The following is a 12787-nucleotide window of genomic DNA, read 5'->3' on the forward strand; positions in this document are numbered from 1 at the left end:
ATCAGTCAGAATGCAGAAAAGTCGATTTTTTCAACTTTGAAAACAAGCAAGCATCAAATATAATAGAAAACAATCCTAGGCTTTGATATCACTGTTGGGTTTTGAGCAATATAACACTTCCTAAGTGCATATTCAACCTTAAATGCTTTGGATCTATGTTTTCTCTAATTATACATGCATTTTCTATTTCCAAAGCATTCACCCTAACTAGCATACAATTGAAACTATATAACAAAACTTTGGTTAGGATGCTTACCTCTTGAGTAGGGTAGAGTTCTTGACCTTTGAAAGCTTGATCACCTCAAGTGTGATGCCTCTAATGGTTCACAAACACCAATATGCAAAATGAGATTCTAAGAGAATAAGTTACTTGTCTCTATTGAAGGTGCAACCAATTTTGGTGCATGGAGGGGGCTATTTATAGTTGTGGCAAGTGTTAGGGTTACACTTTGTAAACCCTAATGATTCATGACTTTCCACATTCCTTTGATCCATGGGTTTAACCTCCATCGACTATCCATGGGTTGTATTATTGGTTTAGCCTACTTACATAATCATGGATCACTTAGCCCATACTATAAGTATCATTCATTTACATAATCAATCCCTCTATATTTAATTAGTCTCTTTTGACCACAAAACTAATTCAAATTTAATTCTTAGATAATACTAATTAAATAACCATTTTAATATATTATACTTATAATATATTAATAAATCGTAAATAACCTTATTCTCATAAAACCATCCTATCAAATTGCACTGGTGAAGGCAACCCAAAAGGACCATGCTACAATCGGGTCAAGTACATCCCAGTTATAGTTATGGGCTTAGACATCTAATGCAACAATAAGTAGGATTCCAACGTTTTTTATATGTATGGAATCCTTGTAGCATGTAATATAGATTTGGTTAAGACTATTTATCCTAAATAATCTCCTATCAAAAAGTCATATTTAATGCTTATTATCTCTAAATTGACTAGTCTAAATCTGCGGGCTTTACAAACTTCCTGTTAGTTCAAATTTGAAGCAAGAACAAAGAAGGTTTTGATCTGATTTAAAAAGTTTAACCTATAAAAAAATAGTAAATTGGCAATAAAGTTAATATAAAATGTGTAATATAACTGTAATTTATAATGTACCTCAAATTGGCCATGATGTTTTGGATGTTTTTCTGTATCTTTCATTGTGAATATTTTCAATTCGTTTGATTCTTCTAATCTTATTGACATGCACCTAACCATTGATGTAAGAATCTCTGATTGAATATCAAAGAAAACATTTCTTGTGAAGAATTCAGTTGCTTCAACTTCAAGTTTCAATCAATGTAACATCCTGTTTATTAAATAAATAGATAGATAAAATTGATGAATGAATAGTCGCCCTAAATCCATATGATTTAGTGGAATGTTGGTTGTGGGGAGCCGAATGTTATAATTTGGATTAGTCGGGGGTTAAAGCGTAATTTCGGGGCTTATTTTGTAAAGATTTTTAGAAGACAATGTGTGTTTGGTATCATTGGGACATAATATGAAAGGATTTTGGATGGCTGGGGCTAAAAGGGTAAATTATGTACCTTAGTTGAAAAGAATGTGTCAAGCAGGGGCTGCTTGGTAAATTTTCGGACCTAATTTGTAAGGGTTTTTACAAGGAGGGATTAAAGGGGTAAATTTCGGATTCATTTTGAAAATATTAATAGAGGGAAGGGCCTTTTTTGTTATTATAGGGAGAAGTTTCATGGGGCTCGGGGTATAAGACCCATCACCCCGGTAAACCCTAATGCTAGCCATGTGTTCCAGCCGCCACCACCTTATGCCCCTTTCGTCTCTGGCGCCGCCGCCCTCATCCCGTTTCCGATTAGCGAACCACCGAGCAGCTACTCCACTGGACTTTTGCCACTCTTCTCCTTCTCCTTTTTCAGCCGCTGCCATATGAGGCCTCATCCACCACCCGCTACTTCGCCGTCGGAGCGCCATCACCACTATCGATGCACCATGTTACTGTCATCCTTCTTCTGTTCGACGTCTCTTCACCGGCATTACGTCTCAGCCCCGTTGGCGTCGCCGTTGCCCGTCTTCGTCGAAGACTAAGATGCCGTCGGGCTCTAGGCTCCTATTGCTGCTACAAACTTCCGCTCCTGCCGCCACTGATGCCGATCCAAGCGTCGTTGTTGCTGGTTGTTGCACCACTGACATCGCCGCTCACCGCATGTGGGTGATTGGGTTTATTTTCCGATCAAAGGACGAGTGTTGATGCTTTTACTACTGCTGTGCATATTGAGTGTGCTTTGTTTGGCCAGAAATCACAAGAACAGCCACCACCACCACCGTGAGGTGGTGGCTGTCGCCATATACCACCACCGACTACCATAAGGTTATTAGTCTGTGTGTGTGTTTATTCTGGGATTTAGTGTTGTATATTGTAATCGGTGATGAATTAATGAAGGGAAAGCTCATAACCACCACCGTGAGGTGGTGGTGTGCTTTTTTTGTGTTTAGACTTCGTTTGGGATGCTTGGACAAAAATGGACTAGAACCATAACCACCACCGTGAGGTGGTGGCCGCCGCCGTGAGCCGCCATTGACCAGCACTACCCGAGGTGGTAGTGGGTGGTGCCCGACTAGGGAAACCCTAATGGGCCTAATGAAACCCTAATGGATCTAAGGGCTTAGCTTTTGGGCCTATTGGGTTAGAAACCCTAATTAGGGTTTAGAAAACCCTAATTTTGGAATCATTGGCTTGGACTAATCGGGACCCGCATTTTGGGCCATTAGGATTGGATCATGTATTAAGCCCTACCACACCAAATGATTCACCTAATAGAGTGATGGACTTAATGGATTAAGCCCTTAATGGGTTAAGTATGAACACTTAACCATAATTGTCATTTCATGTGAAAACCCTAATTTTACTTGGGCCTTGAGTTAGGCCTTTCTATTTGGTTATGGTGATTGGGCTATTGATGGGTCATCCGAAAATAATCATATAGACTAAGAATATATGGATGGGCTTAGGGTAAGGCTTATGTGAGGGTTTGGGCCCAATTTGGAAAATTGGGCCATAGCTGGGCCTTGAGGATTATGATAGGTTGGACCATTGGAATGCCAAATGTGTGGACTGGACTAAATGGTTGGGCCTTAAGATAAGCCCATATAGAGGTTTGGGTCCAATTTGGAAATTGGGCCATATGTTGGGCCTTAATTCATTGATTGGTTTTGGGCCTTCAGAGTGGGTGTTTGGACCTTGGTTTTCGACCAAGTTAGGCTAAGGGTAAAATAGTCTTTTTACCCCAACCATGGACTTATGGTTATGTATTGGAACCCAATTATTGTTTGGGTGTCGTTTTGATGTTGATAGTTCGAGAATTTGTCAACCAACAGTTGGAGTTTTTATCCGCAGGACTTAAGCAGTGACAGGTGAGTCTCCTAACCATACCAATGGGTCTAAGGCACCAAAGCCGACCCATTTATTTATTTGTGATGATTATTGGGAATGTGATATCGATACATCATGTATTTATGTGAAGACCATGCGGGGGTTCCCATGGAAATTAGTTATATGTTGTATGCTAGTTGATTGTGTGATAGTTGGTATGTTAGTTTTTTTTGTGATACTTGCATGGAAGACCTCAGGGGGTTCCCGAGGCACTTAGATGTAAGACCTTGGAGGGTTTCCACGGCATCCTAGGTAAAGACCTCGGGGGGTTCCCGAGGCGCTAGGGCTTAAGACCTTGGAGGGTTTCCATGGATTCCTTAGTTAATACCATGTAAGGGTTCCCATGGCATTGGGCTAAGACCATGTGGGGGTTCCCATGGCACCCAATGTATGGCCCTGGAGGGTTTCCAGGGCATCCTTATATGTTTGCATGTTTAGCTCATATGTATGTATGTATGGTCTGATTGGTAGTTAGTGAAGACCATGTGGGGGTTCCCATGGCAGTGTGCTAAGACCCTGGAGGGTTTCCCATGCACCCAGTGTAAGACCCTGGAGGGTTTCCAGGGCATCCCGATATATTTGTATGCATGACTTGGGTAGTTGATATGGTTAATGTGATTATGTGGATTATGTGGATTATGTGGGGTATGCTCTAGGGAACTCACTAAACTTCGTGCTTATAGTTTTGTTTATGGTTTCAGGTATCATTGGTTTAGAAAGGAAGGGCTCAGCTTGATCGCAGCGCACACACCCATGTTTTCTGCATTATGTGATTTGGGACGAACTTTGATAAATGTTTTTAGTTAATCAGGTTTTTGGAATGTTTGGATTTAGAAGATAACTATGTTGATTATAATAAAAATAAAAAATTTACCCTTGATTTTTGGGTCGTTACAATCTAGTTTTAAAATCTGGTTTTGTATATCTTGAATAATAATCATTTTTTCTTTGAATGCATCTTTATGCTTCTAATGCAGTATTAAAATGAGTTGAAAATTCAATCAAATGCAAATCTGAGTTAGAGAGTAGCCCATAAAAGTAAGTTTCAGCTTCAAATCTTGATGTAGTCCTCATCAATCCAGAGAATGTGCATTCTTTGAAATAAGTGGGAATCCATAAATCTCTCATTTTGTACATCTCATTAAACCAATTGTTTTCATTTAAGTGAAACTCATCCATTAAGTTTTTCCATGTTGATTTAAAATCTTGTTTGAGTATTGTTTCATTCCATGAGTAACATTCAATGCTTTCACTTGAAAGTAACCCAGCTCCAAAAGTTATTTATCATTTATGATTATCTATACCAATAAATGGTGCAAAAATCATCCTATATCCGTAAAACAAAGAAACGACAAATTTATTTTTTCAAATTTTTAGTAATGATGCAAATTATTTAATTAAAATTTTTAGTAATGATGCAAATTATTTATTAACATTTTAATATTATTAAATTAATGATCCAGTTACTTTTATGAAATTAATGATTCTAAATACAATGATTCAAAAATATAATTTAACGACTTACATACTATCTATTTAAATTTGACCTAATTTAAGATAATCATTATTTGATTCAATAAAAAAATATTAATCTTCAAAATTTTCCTAAATGATTCTCTATTAATAATGATTATAAACATGATGATTCAAATTATAATTACATTAAAGATTCAATTGATTTTTGAATCTTTTATTCTAAAATTTATATTCAAAAAATCTAATTATACAAAAATTTTATAATTATAAACAATGATCCCTTATTCTAATATTTGTAAATTCAATAATTCGAAAATATAAGTAAATTGTGGATTCACTTACTAGTTTGTTCGATAAGTTGCATCAAACCCAACAACATCTCCAAAGGCAGAATAGTTTCGTTTTGCTTCTTCATCCGCCCAAAACAATCCAATCAATTCTCCATTACTTCCAGCACTATGGTCAAATGAACATTCTTGTAAATAATCATTTTTCTTCTTCAACTTGTCTATCACAAAATCTGCATCTCTTTCTCCAATAAATTCAATCCAATTCCTTTTGAAATTTTTTGTATCTGTTCCTGTAGCTCCAGTATTCTCAAACCACCACCGGACTCTTTTATATATTTATATGCAACACTTGGTCCCATGTTTACATTTGACATATCATATATGATTTTCTTTTGTGAAAATGTGAGTCTTCTTTCAGAATTTAGAAAAATTTTATCTTCTACATGAACAAATATATGTGTATTTTCTTCTTTAAGTTCATATATGTGCCATACTTTATTATTGTTAACTTCATTCTCACATATTCTTCACAGTTTACTCTAATAGAAGGTTTTCTGCTTTTTTTTGTTGTTGTTTGAATCTTTTAAAGTATCATATGCAGATTTCTTTTTTGATCCTTGCATATTACATACTATGTATCTTCTTTTATAACCTTCTACTCCTTTTACTATCTTTGTAGATCCTATTCTTGTTTCAAAACCACTTTTCCTAGCATATTCTTTATAAAATGTTAAACCATCTTTAAATGTAGGAAAAGTTTGTCCCTTATAAGGTCTCATATCTAAATTTGGGATCTAATATGCTTTTCCATTAATTATTCTCACAATTGGATCATACATAGAATATGATGAAGATTCTACATTCTCTGATGAAGATCCAATATTTGCTGTCATAGAACCATTGTTAATAATTCATAAAACATTGTATATTAAATCATATAGTACAAAAAAATAATATTTTTTAATAACAAAATTACCTTGATCATTACTTTCTGAATTTGTTGTTTTATTGTTTCCGCTTTCGGCATCATCAACATGCATTGTACATTCTATATTTGTTGAATGTTGATCCATAACTTGCTTTTGACCTAATATTAACATAGAACATGATATTAACACAATTTTTAATTTTTTATATATATCATTGTTTATATTTGATTAACCTTTTGTATTGGTCAATTTCAATATCACTCATCATATTATCAATAAAAAATTGAAAACAAATGCTTTTCGTACATAAATTACGATGATCTAAATTTTTTTATGAATAAAAATTCAGTTTTTAATCTAATCATAAACAGTTCCGTATATGAACAAATTTTGTTATAATTCATGTCTTTTCAATCGTAATGTATTTAACTATCGACGAATGGAGATTTAAATCGAAGTTTTTACAATAAACTAGATTTAATCTTGTCAACTTCATAGATGACTTCGTTAAAATTGTAACTGATTTATCGTGTTTTAATACAAAGCATTACAAATCGGCAGTAACGCATTTTTTTGAGTTCGAATCTAAGCTAATTTTGTGTTATGTGAATCTAAATTGTAGAGTTTCAATAGAATCGATGATAATTTTAGTTTAACCTTATTTGAAATTCTAAAAGAACTTGAATGAATGATGATCAAAGCAAATTTTTTCGTTTTTTGAAACAAAAATTCATGATTATCAGTAAAAGATAAGTTTTTAATATAAATGTAACCTGATTTCGTATGATTTGAATCGCATATTGAAGATTTTAGTAGAAAGAATCTCGATTTTGTCGTTGTTCTTCGAATTAGCTTCATGATAGGAGGTGTAGACGTCGTCAACCTGAAAGCTAATGACGTCGTCGGAAGCTATAGAGCCCATCCCAATGATTAAAGCAAGGTATGTTGTCCAACATTAGCAGCCCATTTATATCTTTTTGGACCTAAATACCCTTAATTAGCCTGATTCGCCACGGTTAGTCCTCGCCGTCCTCACCGAAAAAAGAGTCTTCACCGGAACCGGATATATATATATATATATATATATATATATATATATATATGTGTGTGTGTGTGTGTGTGTGTGTGTGTGTGTGTGTGAGAGAGAGAGAGAGAGAGAGAGAACAAAATCCATTCTCTTGAAGATAGTGCCAAGTCGATGATCCAACAACTCAACCTTTTAATCTAATTGCACGAACAAGTGCACAAAAGAGCAAGAGAAACTTTTTTTTTTTTTAAATCTATCATCATATATAATCAATTGTTGCACCATGCATTAAATAAGTCATGGGTATATCCGATGCCTACATAGGTGACATGTCATCACTAAATAAATTCTTTTTACTTTTAATTTTATTACCTATAACGACGAGGACATTTCACTCCTATAGGTATTAGGTCTGAATTTGTTTCAATTTCTATAGCGACATGTCCTACCTAAGGGTAGAAACCAAATTTCTAATAATTTTTTAATTTTATTTTAATTTTCCAAAACTAACAACAAAATTTAAAAAAAAAAAAAAAAAAAAACAAATTTCAAGAAATACATCAATTTTAATACCATAGTCTAAATACAGAGCAATTATTCAATATAGCAATCATTTAAAATCTAACTAAAAACAAATCATTTGGAAAAAAAACAATTCATTGAAAGAAACAAATTATTCAGAAAAAACAATCATTAAAGAAACTACTCATCGTCTCCTGATTCCTCATCATCATTATACTCTTGTAGAAGCACATCACTATGCTGGTTGCAAGCTTTTGGCCCACTCCCTTGGTGTGACTATGACCATCGACTGAAGAAGAGAATTGTCCATGTTCCTTACATGCATCTCACTTTACAATAAGCCTCTTCTGCATTTTTTTTTAAAAAAGAACGTTCAGAAGTAGTATTTTGTACCCCAAAAGGAATACTACATTTTGCATTGCCCCGACTAAAAATGAATTTAGACAACAAAATCGACTGAAATTTAGCTTAAAAAGATGCAGCTTTTATCCCATTGACAGTGCAGCCCCTGTTTTGTCTTTTCGTTTTCTTACGAAAAGCTACAAATTTTCAGGTTAAATTCAAGAAATAGCAACACACTTCCATAACTGCTGCGGGAGTTTTGTTCATAACTGAAGCTACAATTTTTCTGGAATTTTGTTTCATAATCTTTACATTTAGCACAAACAGAACCTAAAATTGACTGGATTTATATTCTGTCATCAGTTTTACATTTAGAGGAGTTAGAGAGTACATTGCTATGTAATCTCAGCATTACCTCCACATTTAGATTTAGTACAAACAGAACCTAAAACAGTTTTATCAAGAACTGATACAACTACCTTTACTTTATAGGGAAAAGTCAAAGAATAGCAACTTACTTTAGGCCGATTTCCATTTTAGGCAATGTATTTTTCCATTTACTCACATTAGCAACCAACGTTTATTTTCATTCATTTCAGATAAGAATTCAATTACCAGGTAATGTTAAGATCTTAACATGGTAATGATCTGGACTTTCTACGTATATTTCAACTAAAAACAATTTTCCATCTTTAATTATTTTCTAAGCATTTTTCAAAGCCGAAATGACTGGGAAAGAGAAAACCCATGTAAAAGTGGTCCTAAAATGGATAGAAAATATAGTGCATGAAAAAGTACATTGCCTAAACTGGGAACCGACATAAAGTAGGTTGCTATTATGAATATTTGAGCAGACTCAAGACCAACAGCATCCTATTGTAATCTATCTTTTGAATCAACAATATTATGTATCAACAAAATAGCAAAGTATTAACTTACATAATCATTAGCCCAGCCACAGATTTGATTATTAGCAAAAGTCTTATTATCTAATTTATGCATACATTGATCTATAAACTACAAGAAATGAAAAACAGAGGGAGGGGTTACCTTCATATTAAACTTGTAATTTCCATGGGATATGAGAGATCAGGGGCCAGTAGTCGCCTCTTTTACTATTCTTTTTTTTTTTTTTAATTAATTCTGGACATCCATAGATCCTCACACTCGAAAGTGAAGGCAGAAACACTTTTTGTAGATGCTTGAGAGAAAAATGGAGTCTTGTTGAAACCACCCTCATTACACTTGATCAATATCATTTTAAATACTAGGTTGTAATGAGTTAAGTTAGTATTACTCATAGGTTAGATGGAATGATGAATGAAGAGCATAATAATTGACATTTTGAAATAAATAATTCTAAAATTCTCATGTATGTAAAATGATTCATCATTTGAACATATTCATATTGTTTGTTTGAACTTCAAGTATTAGTATAAAGATTTTAAAGTCTAACTTGTACAACTTCACCAAATAATGTGAGCTCTACAATCAATCCTAATTCACAAATTATTTTGGAATTTTGAATCTGCTGTTTTTCTTTAGAAAATTGAAGTATTTACGCTTCTTAATTAACTATTTTGACTTATTTTGGAATTCATGATGGGCTTTCCATGTACACAACTTCAATCATATTCAATAACTAGAAACAGAAAAAGAAACAATCGCATGTACATTTTAGCATCCATATATATTGACACACTAACAATATTTTTTTTATTATATACACGCTTATATTGATAGAATATTTGCATTTTGTTTATAGTAAGAAAGCAAAATCAATTATTATATATTTATAATTTATCAAGGTGGAGGGAGAAGCATACCTTCAGAGTAAGTTTGTAACTTCTCAGTATATGTTGGTGTAAGGGATACGTGAGATGTGGGACCAGTAGGAGCCTCTTTTACTACTCCTTTCTTTCAGATTTGGGCATCCTTCAATTGTCAAGCTCAAGAGTGAATGCAGCAACATTTCTGGTAGATCCATTGTCTTTGGGCAGTGGTCAATGGAGAGATGCTGGAGGGAGGTGAGGTGTTGGAGTCCCAATGAAACCGATTCCACTTTCTCAAATCCATTTATTTCAAGAGAAGTAAGAGATGAAGGAAGAAGATGGGACAACTGACACAAATTACTCACATCTTCTGACCGTCCACCGATTAAAATTAGGTCCACAAGTGAGGTTGGAAAAGTCTGTGGTCCCCACTTTGAAATGGACTTCTTCAACCCCCCTATTTCAAGAGAGGACAGCTTTGGAGGCCAAAGCCCACGAGAAAAGGAAGAATCCATACTTTTGACAATTTAATATTGTCAGATGTGTTAACACATTGAGTTCTGGCAACTCGTGGTCAGGAAATGACTCCATATTTGGACAATCTGTTATTACGAGTTCCCTCAGGTGATTGAAGGAACTCAAATCAGTGATCGATTTCAGATTTGGCCAATTAGTTATATATACAGATTCAAGCATGAGTATGTCTGAGTTGATCAGAGGCTTCTCTCGTCCTCCTAGCAACTCCTTTTCCAACAGATTATCACAATTCTGGATGAAAAGTGACTTGAGGCTATTTGGACAGCTGCAATGCTCCAAGCTTTTACAACTCCATAGGGTCAAGGTCGTAAGAGATGTTAGGTTGCTCCCACAATTATCCTCCTCTTTCTCTCCTAAACTCACCAAATTCGAACAATTACCTACATCCAACTTCCTTAAATTCACAAGAACTTTACTTGCCTCTGCTTCTGATTCCCACAAGTATCTTATTTCATTACACTCTTCAATGCTTACTTCTTCAACTGCCCCAAGATACTCTATAACATCTCCCCACACCTGATCATTAAGTCCTGAAATACAACTTATATTCAACATGGTGACTGATGAAGCTACACGAACCAGACTTCCTAACACTTCATGACCGCACCCACCTATCCTTAGACTCCTCAGGGAAGGTAATGCTTCAAGTGAAACTCTAACCAAATTAGGACAATCATCTAACCAAAGCTTCTGAAGGCATGGAAATGTTGTATCGACAATTACCCCATTATTATTGGTTGACCACACCTCCCACCCTTTCATATCTCGAAAAGAAAGATGTTCAAGTTTTGGGAATGCAAGACCAGTAGTCCCAAGAAACTCCAAACCCACACCTTTCACCTCATCCATGCCTTTAATAAACAACTCCTTAAGCAATGGTAGCTGCCCAAGTGGCGGTAGATATGTACACTTTTTACAATCACTTATCCAAACACGAGTCAGCTGACCAAACGAGGGATCCCCAACCCAACTTGGAAACTCTATACCTCCATATGACACGATTTTTAGTTCTTTTAAAGTATCATTATGAGGCTTGAGCTCAGTGAGAACCTCCTTTTCAAGCGTTTCATTTCGAGAACCATCAAATTCATTACTCCATTCCAACTCCAACTCACTTATCTTCTTTTCAGATAAGTTCGCTTCCTGTGCATGCATTGAGCCTTGGACTTTTTCCAGCCCCTTAATGGTAATTTTCCCTTGGAGAGCCTTTAAATCTTTAATGTCAATTATTGAAAATCCGTTGTCTCCTCCAAAAGCGACCCCATACAGAGTTTGTAGGCTTTTCAACTCAAGAATCCCTAAGGGCATCTTCTTTACACTTGGAGTATCCCTCATGTCAAAATGCCGCAAATTTTTAAGCTTTGAGAAGCTCTCAGGCAACTTTTTCAAACAATAGCAGCCAAAAACAATCAGCGTCTGTAAATTATAAAGGTTGCAAACACTATCTGGTAAATGTGTGATTTCAGTTCGAGAGAAATTAAGATACCGCAAGTGCTTCAAACTACCAACGGATTCAGGTACCTCACTTATGCTAAGTTGACACAAACTGAGGACCCTTAATAAAGGTAACTCAAGAAGTAAGTCATCAAGGACCTTATTTGATAAGGAAAATGTTCTCCAACTTTCTTTTTTCCCAGGATACAACGCTAAGAATGTTCTCAAATTTCCAGCTCCTTTGAATGCCTCGAACCTTTTGTAAACCATGTACCCCTCACAAACAAATGACATATGGCGATACTTTTCCAAAGCTTCCTTCCTAAATTCTTTCTTCATCTCAATGTCCATCCTTGAAAAAAAATCTCCAGCAACAGATGTAGCCAAGTCATTCATCAGGTCATGCATCACAAACATCGATTTGGCATCAGGGGCATGCTGAAAAAATGATCTTGACAACAATTCATCAAAACCTTCATGGCCCAAGCGTTCCATAGACTTGCTTGTGGTTGATTGGTGCAAAAACCCTTCCGCCATCCACAACAAAATCAACTCCTCCTTATCGAAGACATAGTCTTTTGGGAACAAGGAGCAGTATGCGAACAACTGCTTCAAAGAGGCAGAAAGATCATTGTAGCTTAGTTTAAGAGCTGGAACAATCTCATCTCCCTTTCCTAAAATGGATGATACTCGAGTTGAGGGCAAAACATCGTTGAGTGAGGTGCCCATTGTTCAGAATTTCCCCGATGTGTTTCCTGAGGAATTTCCAGGATTGCCTCCTGAGAGGTAGGTCGAGTTCCAGATTTATATGGTTCCTGGTGTTGCTCCAATAGCCAAGGCACTATATCGCTTGGCACCACCGGAGATGCAAGATTTGTTTACACAACTTCATGAACTACTAGACAAGGGATTTATTTGGCCGAGTACCTCAACTTGGGGAGCACCAATACTGTTCGTGAAGAAGAAGGATGGTTCATACAAGGTGTGCATTGACTACCCAAAGTTGAAGAATCTAATAGTA

The 12787-nt window shown here is 35.5% G+C and overlaps 1 protein-coding gene and 2 long non-coding RNA genes across 3 annotated transcripts; 1 reads left to right on the forward strand and 2 right to left on the reverse strand.

Moving 5' to 3' along the window:
* Positions 1 to 1740: 1740 nt before the first annotated feature.
* On the forward strand, positions 1741 to 4321 carry LOC122197213 (uncharacterized). The gene is made up of 2 exons (XR_006189925.2): positions 1741 to 3418; positions 4139 to 4321. It is a non-coding gene; the product is annotated as an uncharacterized LOC122197213 (long non-coding RNA).
* Positions 4322 to 7705: 3384 nt separating this feature from the next.
* LOC111911528 (uncharacterized) lies at positions 7706 to 9861 on the reverse strand. The gene is made up of 2 exons (XR_002856885.3): positions 9074 to 9861; positions 7706 to 8028 (listed from the first exon to the last, which is right to left on the reverse strand). It is a non-coding gene; the product is annotated as an uncharacterized LOC111911528 (long non-coding RNA).
* Positions 9862 to 10112: 251 nt separating this feature from the next.
* LOC111909424 (putative disease resistance protein At3g14460) lies at positions 10113 to 12495 on the reverse strand. Its single transcript, XM_052769938.1, has one exon. The coding sequence runs from the start codon at positions 12493 to 12495 to the stop codon at positions 10258 to 10260; it is 2238 nt and encodes a 745-aa protein (XP_052625898.1). The 3' UTR covers positions 10113 to 10257.
* Between the last annotated feature and the right edge of the window lie 292 nt (positions 12496 to 12787).

This window comes from Lactuca sativa, chromosome 3, assembly GCF_002870075.4.
Source record: "Lactuca sativa cultivar Salinas chromosome 3, Lsat_Salinas_v11, whole genome shotgun sequence".
Taxonomy (NCBI): Eukaryota; Viridiplantae; Streptophyta; class Magnoliopsida; order Asterales; family Asteraceae; genus Lactuca; species Lactuca sativa.

Excerpts from the sequence above, each read along its gene's own strand:
- LOC111909424 (XM_052769938.1), bottom strand. The coding sequence starts at position 12,495 with ATGGGCACCTCACTCAACGATGTTTTGCCCTCAACTCGAGTATCATCC.